General features: G+C 34.2%; 1 protein-coding gene across 6 annotated transcripts in view; it reads right to left on the bottom strand.

Annotated features, from left to right (window-relative positions):
* Positions 1-20,530, bottom strand: part of SMARCC1 (SWI/SNF related BAF chromatin remodeling complex subunit C1) — a 251,121-nt gene that overhangs the window by 126,763 nt on the left and 103,828 nt on the right. For all 6 annotated transcript variants that reach the window (XM_077129473.1, XM_077129470.1, XM_077129467.1 and 3 more), the window contains exons 3-7: positions 19,619-19,704; positions 8,427-8,508; positions 7,155-7,247; positions 5,259-5,328; positions 1,478-1,547 (exon numbers count right to left, since the gene is read on the bottom strand). In XM_077129473.1, the coding sequence (XP_076985588.1) occupies positions 1,478-1,547; positions 5,259-5,328; positions 7,155-7,247; positions 8,427-8,508; positions 19,619-19,692 (389 nt within the window). In that variant the 5' untranslated portion in view covers positions 19,693-19,704. The remainder of the gene's footprint in view (positions 1-1,477; positions 1,548-5,258; positions 5,329-7,154; positions 7,248-8,426; positions 8,509-19,618; positions 19,705-20,530) is intronic.

Below are 20,530 nucleotides of genomic sequence, written 5' to 3'. Positions count from 1 at the left end.
AAGGTACACAAGGCATCTTTGGGGCAGTGAAACTTTTCTGTTTAATACTATAATGGTGGATACATGACATGAGAAATTTGTTAAAGCCCACAGAACTGTATATACAAATAGTGCACCCTAAAGTGAACTCTAGACTTCAGTTACTAATAATGTATCAATACAGTTTATTAATTGTAACAAACGTACCACACTAATGCAAGATGTTAATAGGAGGGGAAAGTTTCTGTGTTGATGACAATATGGGAACTCTCTATTTTCTGTTCAGTTATATAAACCTAAAACTGCTCTAAAAATAAAGTAACTTAAATAGATTAACTTATTTCATAAATCATAAATTGCAAGGGGGGGAACAGAGGGAAAAATTATAAATTTCTAATACTGAAAATCCAGTATGTGGATTCTGTTTGAATTTTAATTCAAACAAATATAAATCAATTGATAAAATGCCACTGATAGGACAACTATGAAAGTGAACACTGACCGGATATCCAGTATTAAGGAGTCTGTTCATTTTTTTTTTTTAAGGTTTGACAACAGTAATACGGTTATTTTAAAAGAGAGACACCTTAGCTTTTAGAAATATATGTGAATGAAATGATATGTTTGATATGTGTTTTCAATAATGAGAAGGCAAAAAGTTGATAGGGACAGAAGGGAAAGAAAACTGACCTGATGTGAAAAATCTACAACAAACAGAATCTCCAGTTAATATGACAATAGTTAATAGAACATCAAAGCAGCGCTAGTACAGATTTAGGAAGATAAAATACATGGAAATCTATCTCTATTCCTATATAATCTATGTCAAGCATAATATTAATTAAATGAGCACCACCATTTTCACTAACATCTAGCTCTGGTTTATAGTATTCTTTACTCATATTTTAGATATTGAACCACAGTATTGAGTTATGATATAAAAAAGAATAATACTATGGAAATAAATTTCTATGAAGAAAAAAATCAATTTTAAAAACATAAAGTTTCATCCAAAATGGTCAGGCATGAACAGTTTAAAAAAACGAACAAAAAAAACTACCAGTCATAAATTCTAGGGAAAAAAATTATTTTTCTATTTCTTGAAGAAAATCTAAATTCGTAGTCTAAATCCATACTGAAGGTGAGAGTAAAATGCAGAATTTGGATAATGCAGTCAACATAGTAACTGGAATAAATTCACATGATTTAAATGATTTCCATAACCTAAATAAGAAAATAGTCAATAAAATACTCAATAAAATGAGAGCAATGACTGACTCAAACAAATAAACAAAGTTGTCACTATTTAGAAAATGAAAGTATGTATAAATAATTCTGGCTTACTTTTTTTTTGTTTGCATGGGCAGGTACCGGGAATTGAACCTAAGACTCTGGCATGGCAGGCAAGAATTCTACCTGCTGAGCCACTGTTGCACTGCCTTCTGGCTTACTTTTGAAAAAAATCTTTATACCAAATCTCAAGGTAAATAAACATTACCTGTCTGGGTAAAACCCCCAATGTACTAACACCTGCTTGTCTTTTTTCATCACCGGTCTCAACCACTCTTCTGAAAGAAAGGTTAAAAAAAAATTTTTAGCAAAATTGACAAAATTATTAAATAAATTACAAAACAGCTTTAATTTTTACTTAAAACAAACTTTCCAATTCACTATTAAGCCAAAAAAAAAAGTGTTTCTTAATGATCACCATCTATCAGATTAAGGTGAAACTTCTTAGCCTGTGCATTTAGATTTTCTAGAAGCTAGGCAAATTATCTACCAACATTGACAAAACCAACTGTCCACTGCAGCAAAATGATCCTCTCCTATTTACTTGCCTGCCTCTATCATTCTTTCACTTCTAGTACAATCACAATCTCTATATTCTTTACTGCCTCATTTAACATGCAAAATCTCTCCTCCCATTTTCTGTGAGGCTTTCTTTTCTGCCATACTTATTGAAAAAATGGTAAACCTCTGCCAACTCCACATCTTGCTTTCACTTGCAAATTTACTATAATTTCAGTCTCAAAGGTTACGAATTATTTCCTGACAAATCCAAATAACCTTGTATCAGGTCCCATTTACTTTCTTTATAGAATAATACTATTGCCCACTTGCTGCATTTTAACTGCTCTTGTCTTATTTCCCTTGAAAAGATATGGACCATTCTTGGCTTGTCACTTGACTAATCTTGGTCATAGTTAATAGTTATCTATTATGTAGTAACTCCTCATTCTTATTCCTCAGTCTCTAGTAAATTGTATCTAGGACTTGCCTATTCTGGGCATTTCATGTAAATGGAATCATATGATAACTTGTTGAGTTTTTTTCTTTTCATATTTGACTTCTTTCACTTAGCATAATGTTTTCAAAATCCATCCATATTGTAGCATGTATCAGTATTTTTCTGGTTAGGTGTCCTCAGAAGCAGAAAAGTTTTCAATTTATTTTCTTGGACTTAATATGTGTTTGTCCAACGAAATTATCAAATTCTCCCTCAACTGGCAAGCTAATCTACTTCAAAGTTGCTGAATGGGTGTTGCTCTCTAACTAGTCTTCTTATATCATACGGAATATCTCAGCACCAGGAAATCAGCTTCTTGACAAATTCTCCTAATACAGCTGCAATTGCACATTTTTCTTCATGGAAATCATCAGTATTTTCTACAGTCCCCTTCATCTGTCAAATAAATACAAACCTCTTTCAACTAGAACTCATGTCTTCCACACCTTTTCACCCTTATCCCACACTATCTCAAAATACTGAGCTGTACAATCTCCTTTTCTTCAAACAAATTATACAGCTTACTACCTTCGTGATTTTTGCTCATTTTGCACCCCCTTTCTAGCATGTCATATTCACAATCTTACTAATACTTTAAGACCCATTAAATCTTACCTGTTATTTTAAATTCTAACTGATCCTCCTAAAATGCATATTGCATTTTCAAGGGTTTTACAGCATGGCCTTTCATATGCTGTGGTAAATACATGTCACCTGAAACATGTAAATGTAAGGGGCCTAGCACAGGATTTTGCAGAGTCAAGTTTACTTGATGCCAGTCATGCTAAGGTAAATCTCACAATATGCAGAATCATGCCTTATACTAAAAAAAGCCCAGAACCCCGAAATACATTAAAAGTTAAATTTAAATGATATCTACTACTAACAGTACTCAGATAACAATACCAAGCAAGCAAACTAGATGTATTAGACAACAAAAACTACCATGAATAAGGAATCACTAAGTACCTAGATATTACAGTTCAAATAGTGTCTGAAAGACAATCTTTTCAAGGAAGTCATAACCTAAAACTTTTATACCAGCCGTATTGGAGAAATAGTAAGCGGGCAACAGAATTAGTATTCTAACATCCATGGCTATCCACTACCTTCATCTAGGGAAGACAGGTTGCTACTACATTACATGATGAGAGCAGAGGAAATACTATATAAGGAGGAAGAAGTTTCTTACTTTATAGAAGCTTAGTTAAGAGGTAAAATAATGACTGTTACAAAATCAGTTATAAAAATTGATGTGATGAAGAATATTTAACTATGTGATGATATTGTGAATTACTGATTATATATGTAGAACGGAATGATCAAAATAGGAATGCGTTTATTTGGTGTTTTTTTGTATTTAAAAAAAAAAGTTCCACTGAGGGGGGAAAAAAAATTTGATGTGAGGGCAGTGAGATGGTGGCTCAGTGGCACAATTCTCGCTTGACATGCCAGAGAGCCAGGTTCGATTCCCAGTGCCTGCCCATGTTAAAAAAAAAAAAAAAAATTGACGTGAGACCTAAAACTATTTAATTCCTAGAAGAAAACACAGACATAAAGCTTCATGACTTTGCACTATGCAATAGTTTCTTAGCCATGATACCAAATCCATGCACAACAAGAAAATAAATTGGACTTCATCAAAATTCAAAATTTTTCTGTTTCTAAGGACACCTATCCAGAAATACTGATACATGCTACAATATGGATGAATTTTGAAAAAATATTATGCAAGTGAGAAAAGTCAAACAACAAAAACAAATTATCACACGATTCCAATTACATAAAATGTCCAGAATAGACAGTCATAGATAGAATTTACTAGGGACTGGGGGAGAAGGAATGAGGAGTTATACATAATACGTACAAACAGAATTCCTGTTTGGGGAGAAGAAAAAGTTTTGGAAATGGATGATGGTCGTACAATGTGAATACAATTAATGTCACTGAATTGTACACTTTAAAATGCTTAAAATGGCATTGAGTTACATTATATTATTGAGTTGAAATTTATATATTTCATGTTATGTATAAACTACTGCAAAAACATTTTATCAAAAAGAGAAAAAAAAATAGGTCGAACATACAGGGTTCATCCTATGCTTCCCCCTTTGTATATTTGCAACTCTCTTCCCTCAACAGTGAGAAGTCTGGACAATTTTATCCACTGACTTTACTAATAAATTTACCAACTAATTCAATCCTAGGATACACATGAACCAGTTTCAGAAATGCTAACCCATAACCCCTCTTAAACCTATATGACAGCTCAACATTTGTTTATAGTACCTTTTGTCTTTAGCCTGAGGATATGCAGTCAAACTGTGTTCAAAAGGTACTTAATGGAGGTAATGTTACTCATCTAAAATCCAATTAGGTTCACTTATTTCTATGAGTATTACTTTTTAGTCCTGGGCAACCTTGAGCCATTCTTATTTATTTTTAGTATGTGAAATACCAACACAGTTCAAAAATTCAGAACAGAAAAAATGCCACATACCCCAATATTCTTTTTATTCCATTCCTAACCATCAACCCACAACATTCCAGTCTACTACTCACCCCAATAGTTAGTCAATCTAATAATCCTTCCTCAATCTTTTTTTCACACAAATGATCATTGCTCATTACACAAAAGACAGTATACTAACTAACGATACATATACTCTTTTGCACTTTGCCTTTTTCTACTTGATGAAATAACCTGGATATCACTCCAGATCAGTTCACAGAGTTTTTTCTTCTTTTGTACAGCTGCACATTTCTCTGCTTTGTGCATATATTGGGTTTTATTCAACCATTCTCCAAAATGGCATAACTGCTCATTAAAGAAAATAATAGAAAACTATAAATCTAAATAATCTGGGGAATTAAATTACAACTTGCAAGTTAAAAAAAAATACAGAAAGTTACATTGTTTAAATCTCTGCTAATAGGACTTCACATCCAATGGAGTATAAGTTGATAAGTTCACAACCAAAAATTAACTTACCGTCCTCTTGGGAGGAAGGATATGGATAAATGTGGTGGGAAGCTTTTGACTTCTCATCAGTAAATGTTCCCTGGAAAGCAAATGAACACATAAAAATAAAGCATGTGGCAAATAGAAACCATATATGCCAGATACAAATTCCATAAAGTGTTTTATTAATTATACTTATGAGTATTATTTTAAGACTTCAACATTTTATTATTTTCAGTCAAGGAAAGGGATAGTAGTGATCAACAACAAAACACAAATAAACTATCAGTACACAATTTATGTTGTATAGAAAAATAGTATGAGTACCTCTTAGCTAATTCTCTATATATGTGCCTTTGGATATCCATATCAGTAATACAAGTACCTCTAATTCTACAAGTTACTTCAAAGTCATCACAAATTATCATTATTATTTAAAGTGAATTAAGGAGGTCTATGACCTTAGCCCTAAGCTGGTGCTACACAAATACAGGATGGTCATTTGACTTGGCTCTAGCATTTATGTGTCCTGCTGTCATTTTTAGTCACTGTTAGAATAGATGATTATAAAGCTGAGTTGAGTTGTGGCTACACCACAGCTAGAGTACTGCATACATCTACTATGTGACTTTCACAAAAAAATTTTTAGGACCAAGTTAATAGCTGTAAAGAGTTAAGAACAGTGACAGGACACTGTCAGTGCTCAATTAATCTGAGTTACTAATGCATTTTAAAACACTTTGAGCAAAGGCCTGACAGTCATTATTCAATAACAACACTCTCATTATTAGATCTCAGGGTATGTTCCCTAAAATTCTATGAAACCATCCAGATCCCTACATCCCTCCAGAGGACATACCTAGAAAAGAATCACTGAGTCAGATTTCAAAAGAAATAAACTATTCCCAGTATAATTTGGCAGAAATAAGAATAGGTAACTTCAACTTGAAGGCAAGAATCAGCAGGTTAATTTGTTCCATTTCTGCCCCTTTAATGTTTCACATATAATTGAACCTGACATTTTTCAGGAACTCCAATAATCACACCATCCAACAGAAAAATGAAGGTTAAGGGATTTGTTCAGTCATGCTAGTGAAAAGACAAACTGGAATTCACACCCCTCAATTTGACAGCACAATATGTATGAGGACTGTACTAAAGCTCTAATTCTAAGTAGTATTAAAAACCTCTGCTTTAGTAAGAGAGATCTTACTAAATGCTAAAACTATAACTCAACTGGCAATCTATCTGCAGAAGAAAAAAAGAAAGCTGTTTTATGGGGCTTCTTAACCAATCCCAAAGATTGCTAAAACTTTGCCACTCAAACAATGTTGCTTCAGAAAAGTACCTTCTACCTGGGTCTCCTCAGCTAGTTACCGTCATCATGGGTTTGGCTACAGTTTTGCCACATATAGTCACAAACCTACCATGCAGTACAATACCCAACGTGTCAGTCAAAAATGAACGTAGGAAAAAATAGATAAAGATGTCAGACAAGAGAACTAGTTAGTATATGTGAATCAAGATACTGGAACTGGAATTTTTCAGTCATTTTTTAAAAACTACAAATATAAACATAATATCTAATTTAGGGATGAAATTACTTCAAGTAACATTTGCTCTCTGCCCACCAACACTCACTCGGACTTTGTGCTATCTGTGATAAAGAATTCAGTGGTCTCACCTTATCTCTATGTAAGAGCATTTCAAAATAAAACTATAAGAACTTCATACCAATGATTTTACTAAATGCTACATCTAAGCTAAGAACTGGAGGCAAGTGGAGAAGAAAACACTTGGTACTATAAAAACCCAGAGAGAACTTTCTTTTAATGGAGATATACACAAAAATCAAAAGATATTATAGTTCAGATTTATAAGAGATTTATTACAACTCAGTGTTTCTGAAGTGGCTGTGTCCATTACCTGATGTCGTTTGATGATATCTTTCAATTTGTTAGCCAACTTTAAGTCAATGTCTGGAATGAGGTAGATGCTGGGTCTGATCAGACAATTATTCTGAGGAATAAAGAACAGAAATTTCCTTGGTTTTGACATAATATCCTATTATTTATGCACTATCCTAATAGCAAAGCTGGCACTCAAAGCTATATTTTTAATTTGGACAGATGTTCTTTGGAATAGAATGTAAAATTCTTATCTCAAGAAAACACCTAGGTGTTGAGCAGTCCACTTACGGCCATTCCCAAATCCCTTCTCTGCAGGTAGGTAAAATTCGATAAAAAATGTTGAGAATCGTGACCTAATGGAACTCAACATCTTTTTCATTAAGTTACCATGCTTTCAGATTAAAACTACTAGCCAATTTTACCTAAATTCAAGTTAAACAATCGAATGTAGTGTTTTCCACTACACCTTTTATTGGGGTATACGGAAATGAGGGGGATATATGCCTATTTTGGCTCATCATGTAACTAACAATAGAAACTACTGATTATGGATTATTTAGCTCTTTCCCCCATTTCTAATCTTACAAATAGCAATGATTAATAAATTCTCCTCAAGCCATGACCAAAACTTCATCAACTAACAAAAACACCCAATTATTTCTCTAGCTAATAACCATGTGACAAGTTTGGGACAATAATAATAGTATGTGTTTGTATTTTTGCCAGCTACCCTTCACCAGTAAGGTTAATTCAGTGATCAGTAGAAATTAATAATAAAAATGCTAGGAAACACAAAAGAAGAAAAGCAAATGTTTGCTCCTCCAGGTAATAATCTAGTTGAAGAAACAAGATCTATACTTTATGGCACAATCATGGAACAAACACAGAGAAAATGACTGCATCAACAAATACTACTAGGATACTGGTATTCCTATTAAATATGAAAAAGATTCAAATAATCAATCAGGTGAAATTAATGAACAGTATCATGAGTTATTTCATCAGAAACTTAAGCTTAGCACTCTTAAAATGGTAAGATTAGTCATTCTTTATATTTCATAAAACTAAAACAAGAGATTTTAAAAATTTATTTCTTCCTACGATCTTCTGACAATCCAACAGAACCATTCTTAAAACTGAAGGCAAGGGTGGGTCACGGTGGATCAGCAGGCAGAGTTCTCACCTGCCATGCCTGAGACCCAGGTTCGATTCCCAGTACCTGCCCATGCAAAAAAAACCTGAAGGCATATTAAAGAAATATTTTTTATAATCTAACTTTCTGAGTTACCTGCACCAATGTTTTTTCAATATTCATAAACATTTCAACATTACGATCCATTCGGGATGGATTCTGTAGGTCAAACCTCCGCCTTAAAGAGAAGACAATCATTAGTTAATGTCTCCTACCTCGAACAAAAGTGAAAACTTGGTGTTACCATTCAAAGCAAATGAGCTGGCAAGATTAAGATATGTGTGAAGGTATCGCTTAGCAGTATAAGGAAGGACAGGGTCAATACCTTCATGAAAGAGACACATTAAAATTCACCATTATCCTCAAAATTCATACTGTAACTAGTGCATCTCCTAATATAATATGTGGAGAACTTAACTGAACATCATAGTACTTGGAACCTTGAGTAGAGCATGAGATTTTGTAGGTGCGTCCAGAGTGATGCCTTGATAAATCCCAGAAGGATTTAACAGTAAATAAAAACGTATTTGCAAAGTTTCCTTGGGGGAATGGTGAGAAAGGGGGAAAATTCAACTTTCCCACATGGAGAATTCTTGATATTCTCATAAGCAGTGGGGACAATCAAAGCAATAGGCTGAGCCCCCAATCTTGGGGTTTGTTCTTATGAAATTTAACCCTGCAAAGAATACGCTAAGCCTACATAAAATTACGCCTAAGAGTCACCCCCAAGAGAACCTCTTCTGTTGCTCAGATGTGGCCTCTCTCTCTCCAGCCAATACGACATGCAAAACTCACTGCCCCCCCCCCACCCCTCACTACATGGGGCATGACTCCCAGGGGTGTGGACCTTCCTGGAAACGTAGGACAGAAATCCTAGAATGAGCTGGGACTCGGCACCAAGGAACTGAGAAAACCTTTTCGCCTGAAAGGGGGAAGAGAGAAATTAGACAAAATAAAGTGCCAATGGCTGAGAGATTTCAAACAGAGTCCAGAGGTTATCCTGGAGGTTATTCTTATGCATAATGCAGATAGCACCTTTTTAGTTAAGGTGTAATGGAGAGGCTAAAGGGAACTGCCTGAAAATGTAGAGCTGTGTTCCAGCAGCCATGTTTCTTGAAGATGACTGTATAAAGATATATAGCTTTCACAATGTGACTGCGTGATTGTGAAAACCCTGTGTCTGATGCTCCTTTATCTACCTTATCAACAGATGAGTAAAACATATAGACTAAAAATAAATAATAGGGGAATAAATGTTAAAATAAATTTAATAGATTGAAATGCCAGTGATCAAAGAAAGGGAGGGGTAAGGGGTATGTTATGTATGAATTTTTTTGTTTTCTTTTTATTTCTTTTTTTGAATTGATACAAATGTTCCAAGAAATGATCATGATGAATGTATAACTATGTGATGATATTGTAAATTACTGATTATATAACAAGAATGGAATGATCACATGGTAAGAATGTCTGTGTTTGTACATGGTTATGTTCCATTAAAAAAAAAATTCACCACTATCAAAATAAAGTACCAATTCCACGAACCATCCTGTTTTCCTTAAATCTAAGATTTTTACATCTTATAGAAAAGTGGTCCACAGGTCCAAAGGCAGTGAACTACAAGTATAAAGTAAATCTACATACTTACACTTACTACTAATGCTTAAAAGTATCTGTCTTTTCTTAGACAAAGGAAAGTATCCTGGGTAATTCTGATACAGTAAGAAAATGTGTACATATTTAAATAAGCCAAAATTTCACAAATATCTAACTAACCACAGTAACAGTCAAAAGCAGAGTTAGATTATTCCTTAATCCAAGAATTTATGATAGCTGAGGGTATCCCAAACTCTTTCAGCATACCAATGAAGACTATGATATTAAGTAAGGTCAGACTCAAATCCCAGCCTTTCTTCTACAGAAATTTCAAGGGGTAGACCAGGGACACAGAGATATGGAGATGGCTATAACTATAAAGAATTAGAGTTATACATAGTGCTTTAACAGGCAAACCTGACAAATCAGTGAGACACCCTCCTTCTCAAAGGCTGCATAATATTGAGAATACCCTGGCAAAATCTCCAAACACTCCCTGAGTATTACTATAACAAACAAGATACTGGGAATTGTGAGGAAAGGAAGTATGCTACTCTAAAGGTGGTTTAATGTGGAGGCTATGATTAAAACAAGAGTTTTTAAAATGGTATGGCAGAGAAGAGCAATAACTTTGAGAAAGCATGTGACTATAAAAACAGAATAGGCAATACCTGGCATAACTGTGTGACTGAGGTCACACTTGCCACACCACCAAATGAACAGCAGGGCCATTAGTTCCAGAAATAGTCAAATCTGTCACTTCTCTCACAAGTTATAATACTTCTTGCGCCATGAACAACCTCTCAGTGTTCATTTTCTTTGCTACCACATACCTGGTCACGACTGGGAGTACTGAACAGGGTTTTCCCAGTGAAATCCTAAAACTGGGCCTTTAGGCACAAATACCTAACATCTCAACACCCTAAAGTGAAGGGAAAATCAGGAATAAATATTCTGTCTTTCAAAGTTTGTACACATTTGATAAGATAAAATATGTGATACTTCCTTGAGAATTATCTGTCCAATGATTCTATGACATACTGAGCATAGTTTCATTAGCTATTCAACAAATACTACAGATGATTAACATAAGAATAGTTGACTATGGTATTTAGAAAAATCCTTTTAAAATCAGAAAATTTACAACAATTACTACTGTTAATGGTTCCTTAGATCCTTCCATCAATTTGCTAATGTTTTTGACGGGGTTCTACCACCCCAATCTTAATCCCTATTATTCTGTATTTCCTTGGCATTAGTATTCCTTCCCCACTTCTATCTCATTTCAAGATTCTTCCATACCCTTGTCCATAATTTCAGGCAGCATCCATATTTTCTTTAGTATTCTGGTCTATTTTCTCAGGAAAATAGATCTTTAACCTACTTTTGTCCTAAATGTGGTAAAATTAATCTATTTACCTTTATCTGATCTTTCCCCAATGTTTGTTAATACGATTATCCAATATAACATTCTGAAATTGTCTTGGCCTATTCCTAATCACTTTCATATTGTTAAGTCTTTACAAATTCTAAAACAACTTTCTCCATAATTTTTCTTCTGTATCTAGTTTGCTTTTGCTCTATTTTAAAGCTGTTAATGTAAAAATATCCTGGGAGGTGAGTAGAGCTTACTGATTAAGAGTAAGGTCTATGTTATCAAACTGCTTTGGGTTTCTAATCCTGACAACGCCTTTGTTTATGCAGTTTTAAGCAATTTACTAACCCAATGATCAATTTATCAGTATAAATGGCCTATTGTGAGGTTCTGTGAAAATTAAATGAGATATATCTGTTAAGAGCTTGGCATAGTGCTTATGATTAGTACACGGCAAGTGGTTAATAAATGTTAGCTATGGTTATAATTTTCTTTTATCATTACTACCATGTACTAGCTAGGATTAGTCAGTCTGAGAATAGAACCCATGCACTTAAACTCTTGTGCCAACTGTTCTGTCCTGGAGATGCTCCCCACCCCTCCCCTCTTTATTTCAAAACTCTGCAGCCTTCCAGGATGTCACCACCCATTCAACAGGCTTGACACTATCATTCCCAGAACAAGTTCACAAGTCATTTACTTCTATGAAGTAAATTCCTGTTTTCATTCATGCTCCCAATACATGCTGTATACACTGTCATTACAACCCCATAATATAACCATCTTGATAGTGAGAATCTAATTCTTCATCAGATATCTTGAAGACACAAGGACCAGGTTTTCGTATCAATCTTCCTATATAACCTTAGTTGCTAGGAGACTCTGATTTCACAAAGTAAGGCACTCAATAAATTAATATTTATTCTGACTGTGGTCGAATATTTATTATGACTTTTTCACTGCTATGCTAGGACAAGACTGAAATGTTTCCAAAAGTAACTGCAATTTAAAAATTAGGGAAAGCAAAGCGTCCACTAAAATACAGAAAAATAAGTTACCACAGAACTAGTTACAACTTTAAAAATGACATTTATAGGTAAGAAAGACTTCCTTCCTTAGTACCCTTATCTTGATTTAACCTTCTACACAGAACTTTCCCTTAAATTCCATTTTTTGGCTTTTGACTATCTTCCTTTTCTTAATCCCTTTCAAGGAAAGGGTAGCTTAGAAATTTCAGGCAGTTTATACCAACTGGTAGGACAACATATGACCAACCAACCAATGGAACATCCCTATCATGGCTGACAGCCTCCCACCAGTTCTCTCAGTACCATGTAAGGAGAGACATGCTACTGTCTCCCACTTATAAAGAAGGGGTGACTCTTTCACAGGCTTCTGATAACAGAAAAGCCATACATGGAAGTACATCACCTACAGAAGCACTTACATAAGAGTTTATACATTATTCACAGAAAAACTGCTTCCTTAACAAATGATTCACATACAGAGACTGAAGGCAACTTTCTCTATTAAAATTGTGAGAGGCGGGCCGCGGTGGCTCAGCGGGCAAAGTGCTTGCCTGCTATGCCGGAGGACCTCGGTTCGATTCCCGGCCCCTGCCCATGTAACAAAAACGGAGAAACGGAATACAATAAAACGAGAAAATGTTTAAAAATGTTTCCCTTTCTTCCTTCTTTCCTTCCTTCTATCCTTCCTTCCTTCTCTCTGTCTTTCCTTTAAAAAAAAAAAAAAAAAATTGTGAGAAATAATTTTAAAGCAGCCATTAGACAAATTACAATAGCAATGACTGGGCTTGTCTGCAGTTGGTAACTAAAAAAAAAAACAAAACAGCTAAACAAACTTGACAATAAATAATAAGAATTTATCCTGCTTTTCTTGTAAATATATCTCAAGGCAACCAAATCATACATGAGTAAAATTTCTGCTGACAAAATTAGTCCAACAAATAAATGAAAAAGGAAAAACAGAGTAAGACCCGTTAACAATAAGAAAAATCTGTTTAACAATAAGGATCTATAGCTACATTAGAATAGCTACATTCCAATTTTCGAAATTAGAATGTTTGTAAAATTGTAATGAATTCATCATAATGAAGTAGTGAATCTAGACATTAAAATCAACGTCTACCTATCACAAAGAGACACAGGCAGACATAATGTGCTTTGAATGGAAGAACAAAACACTATCTATGAGGTACTGTTGTCAAAAAAAAAAAAAAAAACCTGAATCTGAATCAGATCAAACTTCAAGATCTAACCACCAATTACCAGAAATTTAGGAAAGCCTGTTAAATGATATCTTAGGGACACCTCAGCAAAATCCAAAACACGGACACCTTTACAAGACAGCCTGCTTTCAATAAAAAACAATCTAAAAGGAAAAGGGGAGAACAAGCAGGAAGAAAACTATTTTTGAAGAGACGTAAGCAGATCTACCAAATGCAATACATGGACCTTCTTGAATATTCGTTTTAATTTTCAAAGAAAATATAAAAATCATTCATGAGCTAATCAGGGAAATTGGAATACTAATTACCTGGAAATGCTGAAGAATTATTGTTTAATTTTCTTAGTTGTGAAAATGGTACTGATTTATGCCTTTCTTAAAAAAGATTTTTAAATTATCTAAAAATTTTTTTTAAAATACATAGTGAAATATTTACAGATAAATTAATGTTGAAGACAGGTGATGATAAATAGTTGTTCATTATCTTATTATCTCTGCTTTTATATATTATTGTGTATATTATATATTAAATACATTTAATGTTGATATTTTATATGTATTATATATTATTCTTCTATATACATTATATATTATTCTCTGCGTATAGAGAGAAAGAGAATATTTTATACTTTATAAATCACTAATTTCAATTTCAGGAATTTATCCTCCAGACACACTCGAACATGCACATGAACATATAAGGGAAGTAATTTACCCTTTCACCATCGTGGCATCGAACACTAAGGAGGCAATTAAAAATCAAAAAAAGATCAATCAACAGGGCAAGATCACCACATTAATAATGTCTAAAGAAAAAACAATATAGAACATATACAGTGTGATCTCATTTATCTAAAACAACAAAAATTAAATGCATATAAATATAAAAGCATAGATAGAAAAGATTTGGAAGGTTATACACTGATAAAAGTCCTTAACTAACAAGGAAGGAGAGATACTGTGGGGAAGGGTAAAAGGAAGCTTTTTACTTCATATGCTACTATCCTTTAGTTTTTCAAATATGTATGCATGCATTACTCTTTTAATAAAAAAAATCAATAATAATGAAGAGCGTAATCTCTTCCTAACATGCACTATCATTTAGTAATGATATAAATTTAAAGTCTATTTCGGCTTAGATTATTATCTTAAGAATGCCCCAATGGCTCATTTTCATGTTTCTTAACATAAAGTACAAAAGGAATTTTCTAACCAATGCTTAAATATCAATCTAGCTAATATGTAGCTTTAACCAAAGCACATGTATCTTTAAACAATAGATAAAGCATAGTCAATTGTATTGACTATAATTTTGGTGATACATTTTGAAGAAAGAAAATTAAAGATGGGATTTCAGCTTGTTGTTAAATAATTGGATTTGGATAGCTGTTCAATATTGCATCAAGCTTTAGATTTGCATAAGCAACAGGGTTTGCATGGTTCATTTGCTTCTCGCTGTACCTATACAAATAACATGTCAAACTTAATGAGACCAGCCCTTTCTTTTTTAATTGGAATAATCTTTGGGATTATTATGATCACAACTAGGGGAGACTATCAGGAAAAATTGCCAGACTTTGAAATGGCAAAAACATTACTGGTGTCCTTCAATGGAATATTAATAAATATTTGAGAACTCTACCAAAGTTATTTGATTCAGTAGCTAGCTGTGCTTTTCATTGTCTTTCACTACTTCACAACTATATGGAAGTAAACCTGTTGAAGGACAATGGTGATGAAAATTATTTCTGTTCATATAAATGCTCATTTAGGGCAAGATGCAAATGAATCCATTCTGTAGAAGAGGCCACTTGGGCATCTTATTAGCAATTTTTTTTCAGCTTTCTGGATTGCTTACATGTTTAAAATAATACACACAAAAAAAGAAAGCTTTTTTACATTTTACTGGTCCTCTCATAAATTAGTGATTTAAATAAAATCTTTTAACACATTTTCATTTAAAGTAAATGCCATTAAAAAATTCACTTCAAACACTACTCTCTGAATACAGCACCTTACATGGTTATGTTTCTTGTTATTTCAACTTGAGTTTCTTAATTCCTTAGCAACACATTCCTTAAAGCAACACATTGCATATCAAAAGAGCCTCCAATTTTGTACACTCCTGTCAGTATAGACAGGAATATTGTTCTCTACTCATCCTGAAATACCTCTAGAAAACACAATCTAAATGAAAATAATCAACACTGGATCCTGGGGACTCGGTTCAACTCCAAGGAAAGTAAAACAAAACTGCACTCAGGTGAACAACAGACAAAAAAAAGTGTGAAAAGAAGTGACCAAATTCAGCTTCCAGAAAGGCACTTTATCTTTTGGTGGGTAGCAAGCTAAAAGAATCTGGAGGGCAAGTTAATGGAGCCAGTTAGTCCCTGGGGGATGGTCTAGCATGCCACACCCCAAAAGGATAGCAATAACCTAAAGAGAATTAAGGCTTGGGAATAGGTGTGCAAATATTGAGGGTGGGGGTAGGATGGGAGGTCTAATAGCTAGGTAGACTAAAAAAATACGTTTTTTATATAAAAATATGTATTATATACATATGTCAGATGATTAGCAGAAAGCAGCATTTTAAAATATGCTACTGCATGTCTTCACAATTAAAACATTTAAATTACCTATGTGTTAGAATGACCATCTGTCTGATGAGCATTTCTCAAAGTCTGGCCTGAGACCCATCTAGAGTACTTTTTGAAATCAGACTCTTGGTTTCCACCTTGTAAAAGGAAATTGCCTTCCAAAAACAGGGTTGGCCTTTGTCCCAGTTCCTAGGGGATAACCTATAAATCCTTAGAATATCCTTGTTATTCACCGTGGGCCCCCAGATCACACCTGATAATTTATGCTAATAAGATGACTCAGGATAGGACCAGCCATGCTAGTCATCTTAGGTTGGGGGCTAAAAAGACCAGAAGGACCAACCATGTGATTGGAGGGTTGGGGTTTCCAAGGGAGGGGAATGGAAACTGAAATCAAACACAAGAGCACTTGGTCAATCAACCACACCTAAGCAATGAAACCCCAATAAAAACACCAAACTTGAAACTTGGGTGAGCTTCCCTGGTTGGTAATACTCTACAATATTTTATCATGTCAATGTGCCAGGAAGGTGACGTGCTTGATTCCACTGGAAAAACAAAGGTAACTCTTATGTTTGGTAAAACTCCAAGACCTCGACTTGTGAGTCTCTTCTTTGGACTCCTTTTTGCTATACCATTATACTTATAAGCCCAGAGATCACTTCACTTCTACTGAGTCATTCCAATGAATTATCGAACCTGAGGGGCTAATGGGAACCACCAAATTTGTAGTCAGTTGATCAGAAGTCAGCATGGCCTTGGGAACCCTTGCATATGTGGTTGATGTCTAAAATGAGGGCAGTCTTGTGGAGGACTGTGAGTGCCCTTTACCTATAAAATTTACGCAAATCTAGCAGTTAGTGTCACAATTGCAATGCACACTTCAAACTTAAAGGCTGATGATCTGTATCCATGAAGCCCAGAAACTTTTATTTTTAAAAAGGGCTAAAAAGGGCTGCAGATGATTCCTAGTTGGAAAGTCACTGGCATAAACTTATTGTGATAAAATATAAATTAAATAAGAACAACAAGAAATTCTGAAGGGAACTCTGAAGGGAAGAATAAAAGTTGGACAACCAAGTCTTAAAAGTAGAAAGAAAAGGTTATAATCCTAATTTACATATATACACAAAACTCAGAAAGGTTTAAGTTTGACTTTAAGAAATAAGCATTCAGCCACAAATAGTGTCAGGAAAAAAAGGTCACCTTTCACATTAAGAAAAATCCTACACTTCGGTGATTCTACACTAGGTCTACACTGCCAAGCAAAAGTAATAAAACACAAACAAAATGTTTTCAATTACCAATCTCTTTGAAGGTCATAAAATATGACTTACAACTTACAGCAGTCTGTTTAGAATTAAAGAAAGAAAAAACAAGGACCTAATCTATCCACTGTAAATGGGGGGACTGACATTTACTCTTCTGTTATTAATTACAACTTCGTGGTATTTAATCTCTCCTTCAGAAGATGTGTATGAATATCCATAAATACATTAAAATCATCCTGCTGGGTATCCCTCACTCATATATAACTCTACTTGAAATTAGGCCAACGTTTCTTCCTTCACAAAAAAAGAAAAAAGGCACTCATTATTCCTGCCCATTTAGATACACAGAAAAATCAAACTCAAACCCTGTAATCAATAAGCATAGAGAAATTTAAACTGTACTGTCTCTTCGTAACCATACCAAAAATTACCAGGTAGTCCCACTCTCATTCAACTTCTTATTTTCCTGGAAAGATGTTAAGATTATAAAACACACACAGGTAACACAACTAAGACTACTAAACAACTTCAAGATGATACACCTCAGAATAGCGAGAAAGGGGGGAAATTCAACTTCGCCATTTGGAGAATTTCTGATATACTCGCAAGCACTGCAGACAACCAACCATATCAATAGGCAAGCCTTCAATCTTGGGATTTGTTCCTATGAAACTTATCCCCACAAAGGATAAGCTAAAAGGTGATTCACAGAGAACCTCTTTTGTTGCTCAGATGTGGCCTATCTCTCTCTCAGCCAATACGATAAACAAACTCACTGCCCTCCCCCTCTCTGCAAGAGACATGACTCCCAGGGGTGTAAATCTCCCTGACAACGTGGGACAGAAATCCTAGAATGAACTGGAATCAGCATCAAGGGATTGAGAAAACCTTCTTAACCAAAAGGGGGTTTGAGAGAAATGAGACAAAATAAAGTGTCAGTAGTTCAGAGATTTCAAACAGAGTTGAGAGGTTATTGTTATGCATTATATAGATATCCCCTTTTTAGTTCAAGGTGTATTAGAGAGGCTAGAGGGAAGTGCCTGAAACTGTAGAGCTGTGTTCCAGTAGCCATGTTCCTTGAAGATAATTGTATAATGATATAGCTTTGGCAATGTGACTGCATGATTGTGAAAACCTTGTGTCTGATGCTTCTTTTATCTACAGTATGGACAGATGAGTAAAAAATAAGGATTAAAAATAAATAATAGGGGGAACAAATGTTAAAATAAATTGAGGAGACTGAAATACCAGTGATCAATGAAAGAGAGTGGTAAAGAGTATAGAAAAAAATAGGGAACAAGGGTTCAAATGTATTGGGTGGATGGAAATATTGATAGTCAATGAGACGGAGGGGTGAAGGGTATGGCATGCATGAGTTTTTTTTTTTTTCTCTTTTTGCGTCTTTTTCTGGAGTGATACAAATGTCCCAAGAAATGATTATGGTGATGAATACACAACTATGTGATGGTATTGTGAGCCACTGATTGTACACCAAATATGGAATGTTCATATGTTAAGAATGTTTGTGTTTGTATGTTGTTTTGCTTTGTCAATAAAAAATTTTTAAATATATAAATATAAATAAAAAGATGATACACCCTAGACCCCCATGATGTGAATCACGTACCATCCTCAAACTCAGCAACATCATAGTTAAACACTCAGTCTCAGCAGCTGAACTTCCCACAGTGAGCTGAAGCCCAAGAAAGAAAAGACAAATTGTACCAAGAGAGACATGGCTAGAAAAGGGAAAAGGAAGACTGAAGGGAGAGGCAAAATTTTCTGGGAACAATGACAGGAATTCTCACACCTCACACCTCATACACCTGTATCCTGAAGAAGCAGAAAAGATAAACTTTGAAAGGCTGGCTGACTAGACTATTATACACTGCTATCTTTCAGTTACGTAATTTAATGCATATTATAAACATACATTTATACATTTCAGATTGAGCTTAATTTCTAATTTGCTAATAACATGCACCTCTCATCTATATATAACAACACAGGAAAAACTGTCTGCTATTTTTCTCAGATGCAGGCACAAAGTAAAATAAGAGCTCTTGATAGAATAAACCATTTTGCACTTTAATCATAATGTGATTACAGGACTCTGTAACACCATACAATGACTGAACAGAATATAACATTAAATAACTCAAATATCATGCTAAAATATGCAAATTAAATACAAAAACTTACCATCCCTGTTCATTTTTGTACTTGTAAGCAGCTCCAAGAATATGACACAAGGTACCCCCAGCTTTGAAATCCATGAAGCATTTTGCCTAGAAATAATACAGGTTGCATCAGAAAAATAAAGGTACTGATGATTGCATTCTGAATTCATACATTCAAAATATAAACAACTGCTAATTAAGTAACCTTCCAGAATACTTTCTGGAACAGAGGTATATATAAATTTTTCTAAAAGTTTTCAAAAAAATATTTCTTTTTAAATTCCATTAACATAATCTTCAATAAGGAAACTATCTATAAAACAAGATTTACAAAAGAGAAATAAAAATATTACAACAGCAAACACTACTGGGCAAAACTGTGATAAACTACAAACTTAACTGGTAAATTTTTTTTCCCCCTCAAAAGACATTTAATAGCAGTGAGTTCATGTAGTACAAAGACTTCACCACTTTTATTAACTCTGCATGCTCTGTGGTTACTGGTGCATGAGGTAATACTGAATAAGCTATAGTTGTCAGAAATATAAATGTGCCCTGGTATAGAACAGCTTTAATACTATTTATTTCATTGTCTCATTTAGGGCATTTTGGAAGGAATTAGAGAGATTTCCTTCCGTAGAGAAACTTGTTGCAAAGTAGTGTCTGTTTATATACAATATATGAATAAAGCAGAAATATCCAATTTTCAAAGTTGGGAAAATGCATTCATAATGTCAAGTGTGGTGCTAATTCCTGTTGTTTTTCAAGCTAATGAAAATTTTGGGGAAGAAAAGGACTTAATTGGTTATTTCTTTTGATTATATCCTTGACCTCACAAGTTAAATATTTTTGCACATCATCTTCCCCACCTAGAACAGATACATATGCATAAATTCTGCCCTAAATATCTGTTCTTAAATACAAAATGCAACCC

This window comes from Tamandua tetradactyla, chromosome 15 (assembly GCF_023851605.1).
Source record: "Tamandua tetradactyla isolate mTamTet1 chromosome 15, mTamTet1.pri, whole genome shotgun sequence".
In the NCBI taxonomy this organism is placed as follows: Eukaryota; Metazoa; Chordata; class Mammalia; order Pilosa; family Myrmecophagidae; genus Tamandua; species Tamandua tetradactyla.
The sequence above is the reverse complement of the archived record's forward strand: the minus strand, read 5'-3'. Positions and strand labels throughout refer to the sequence as shown.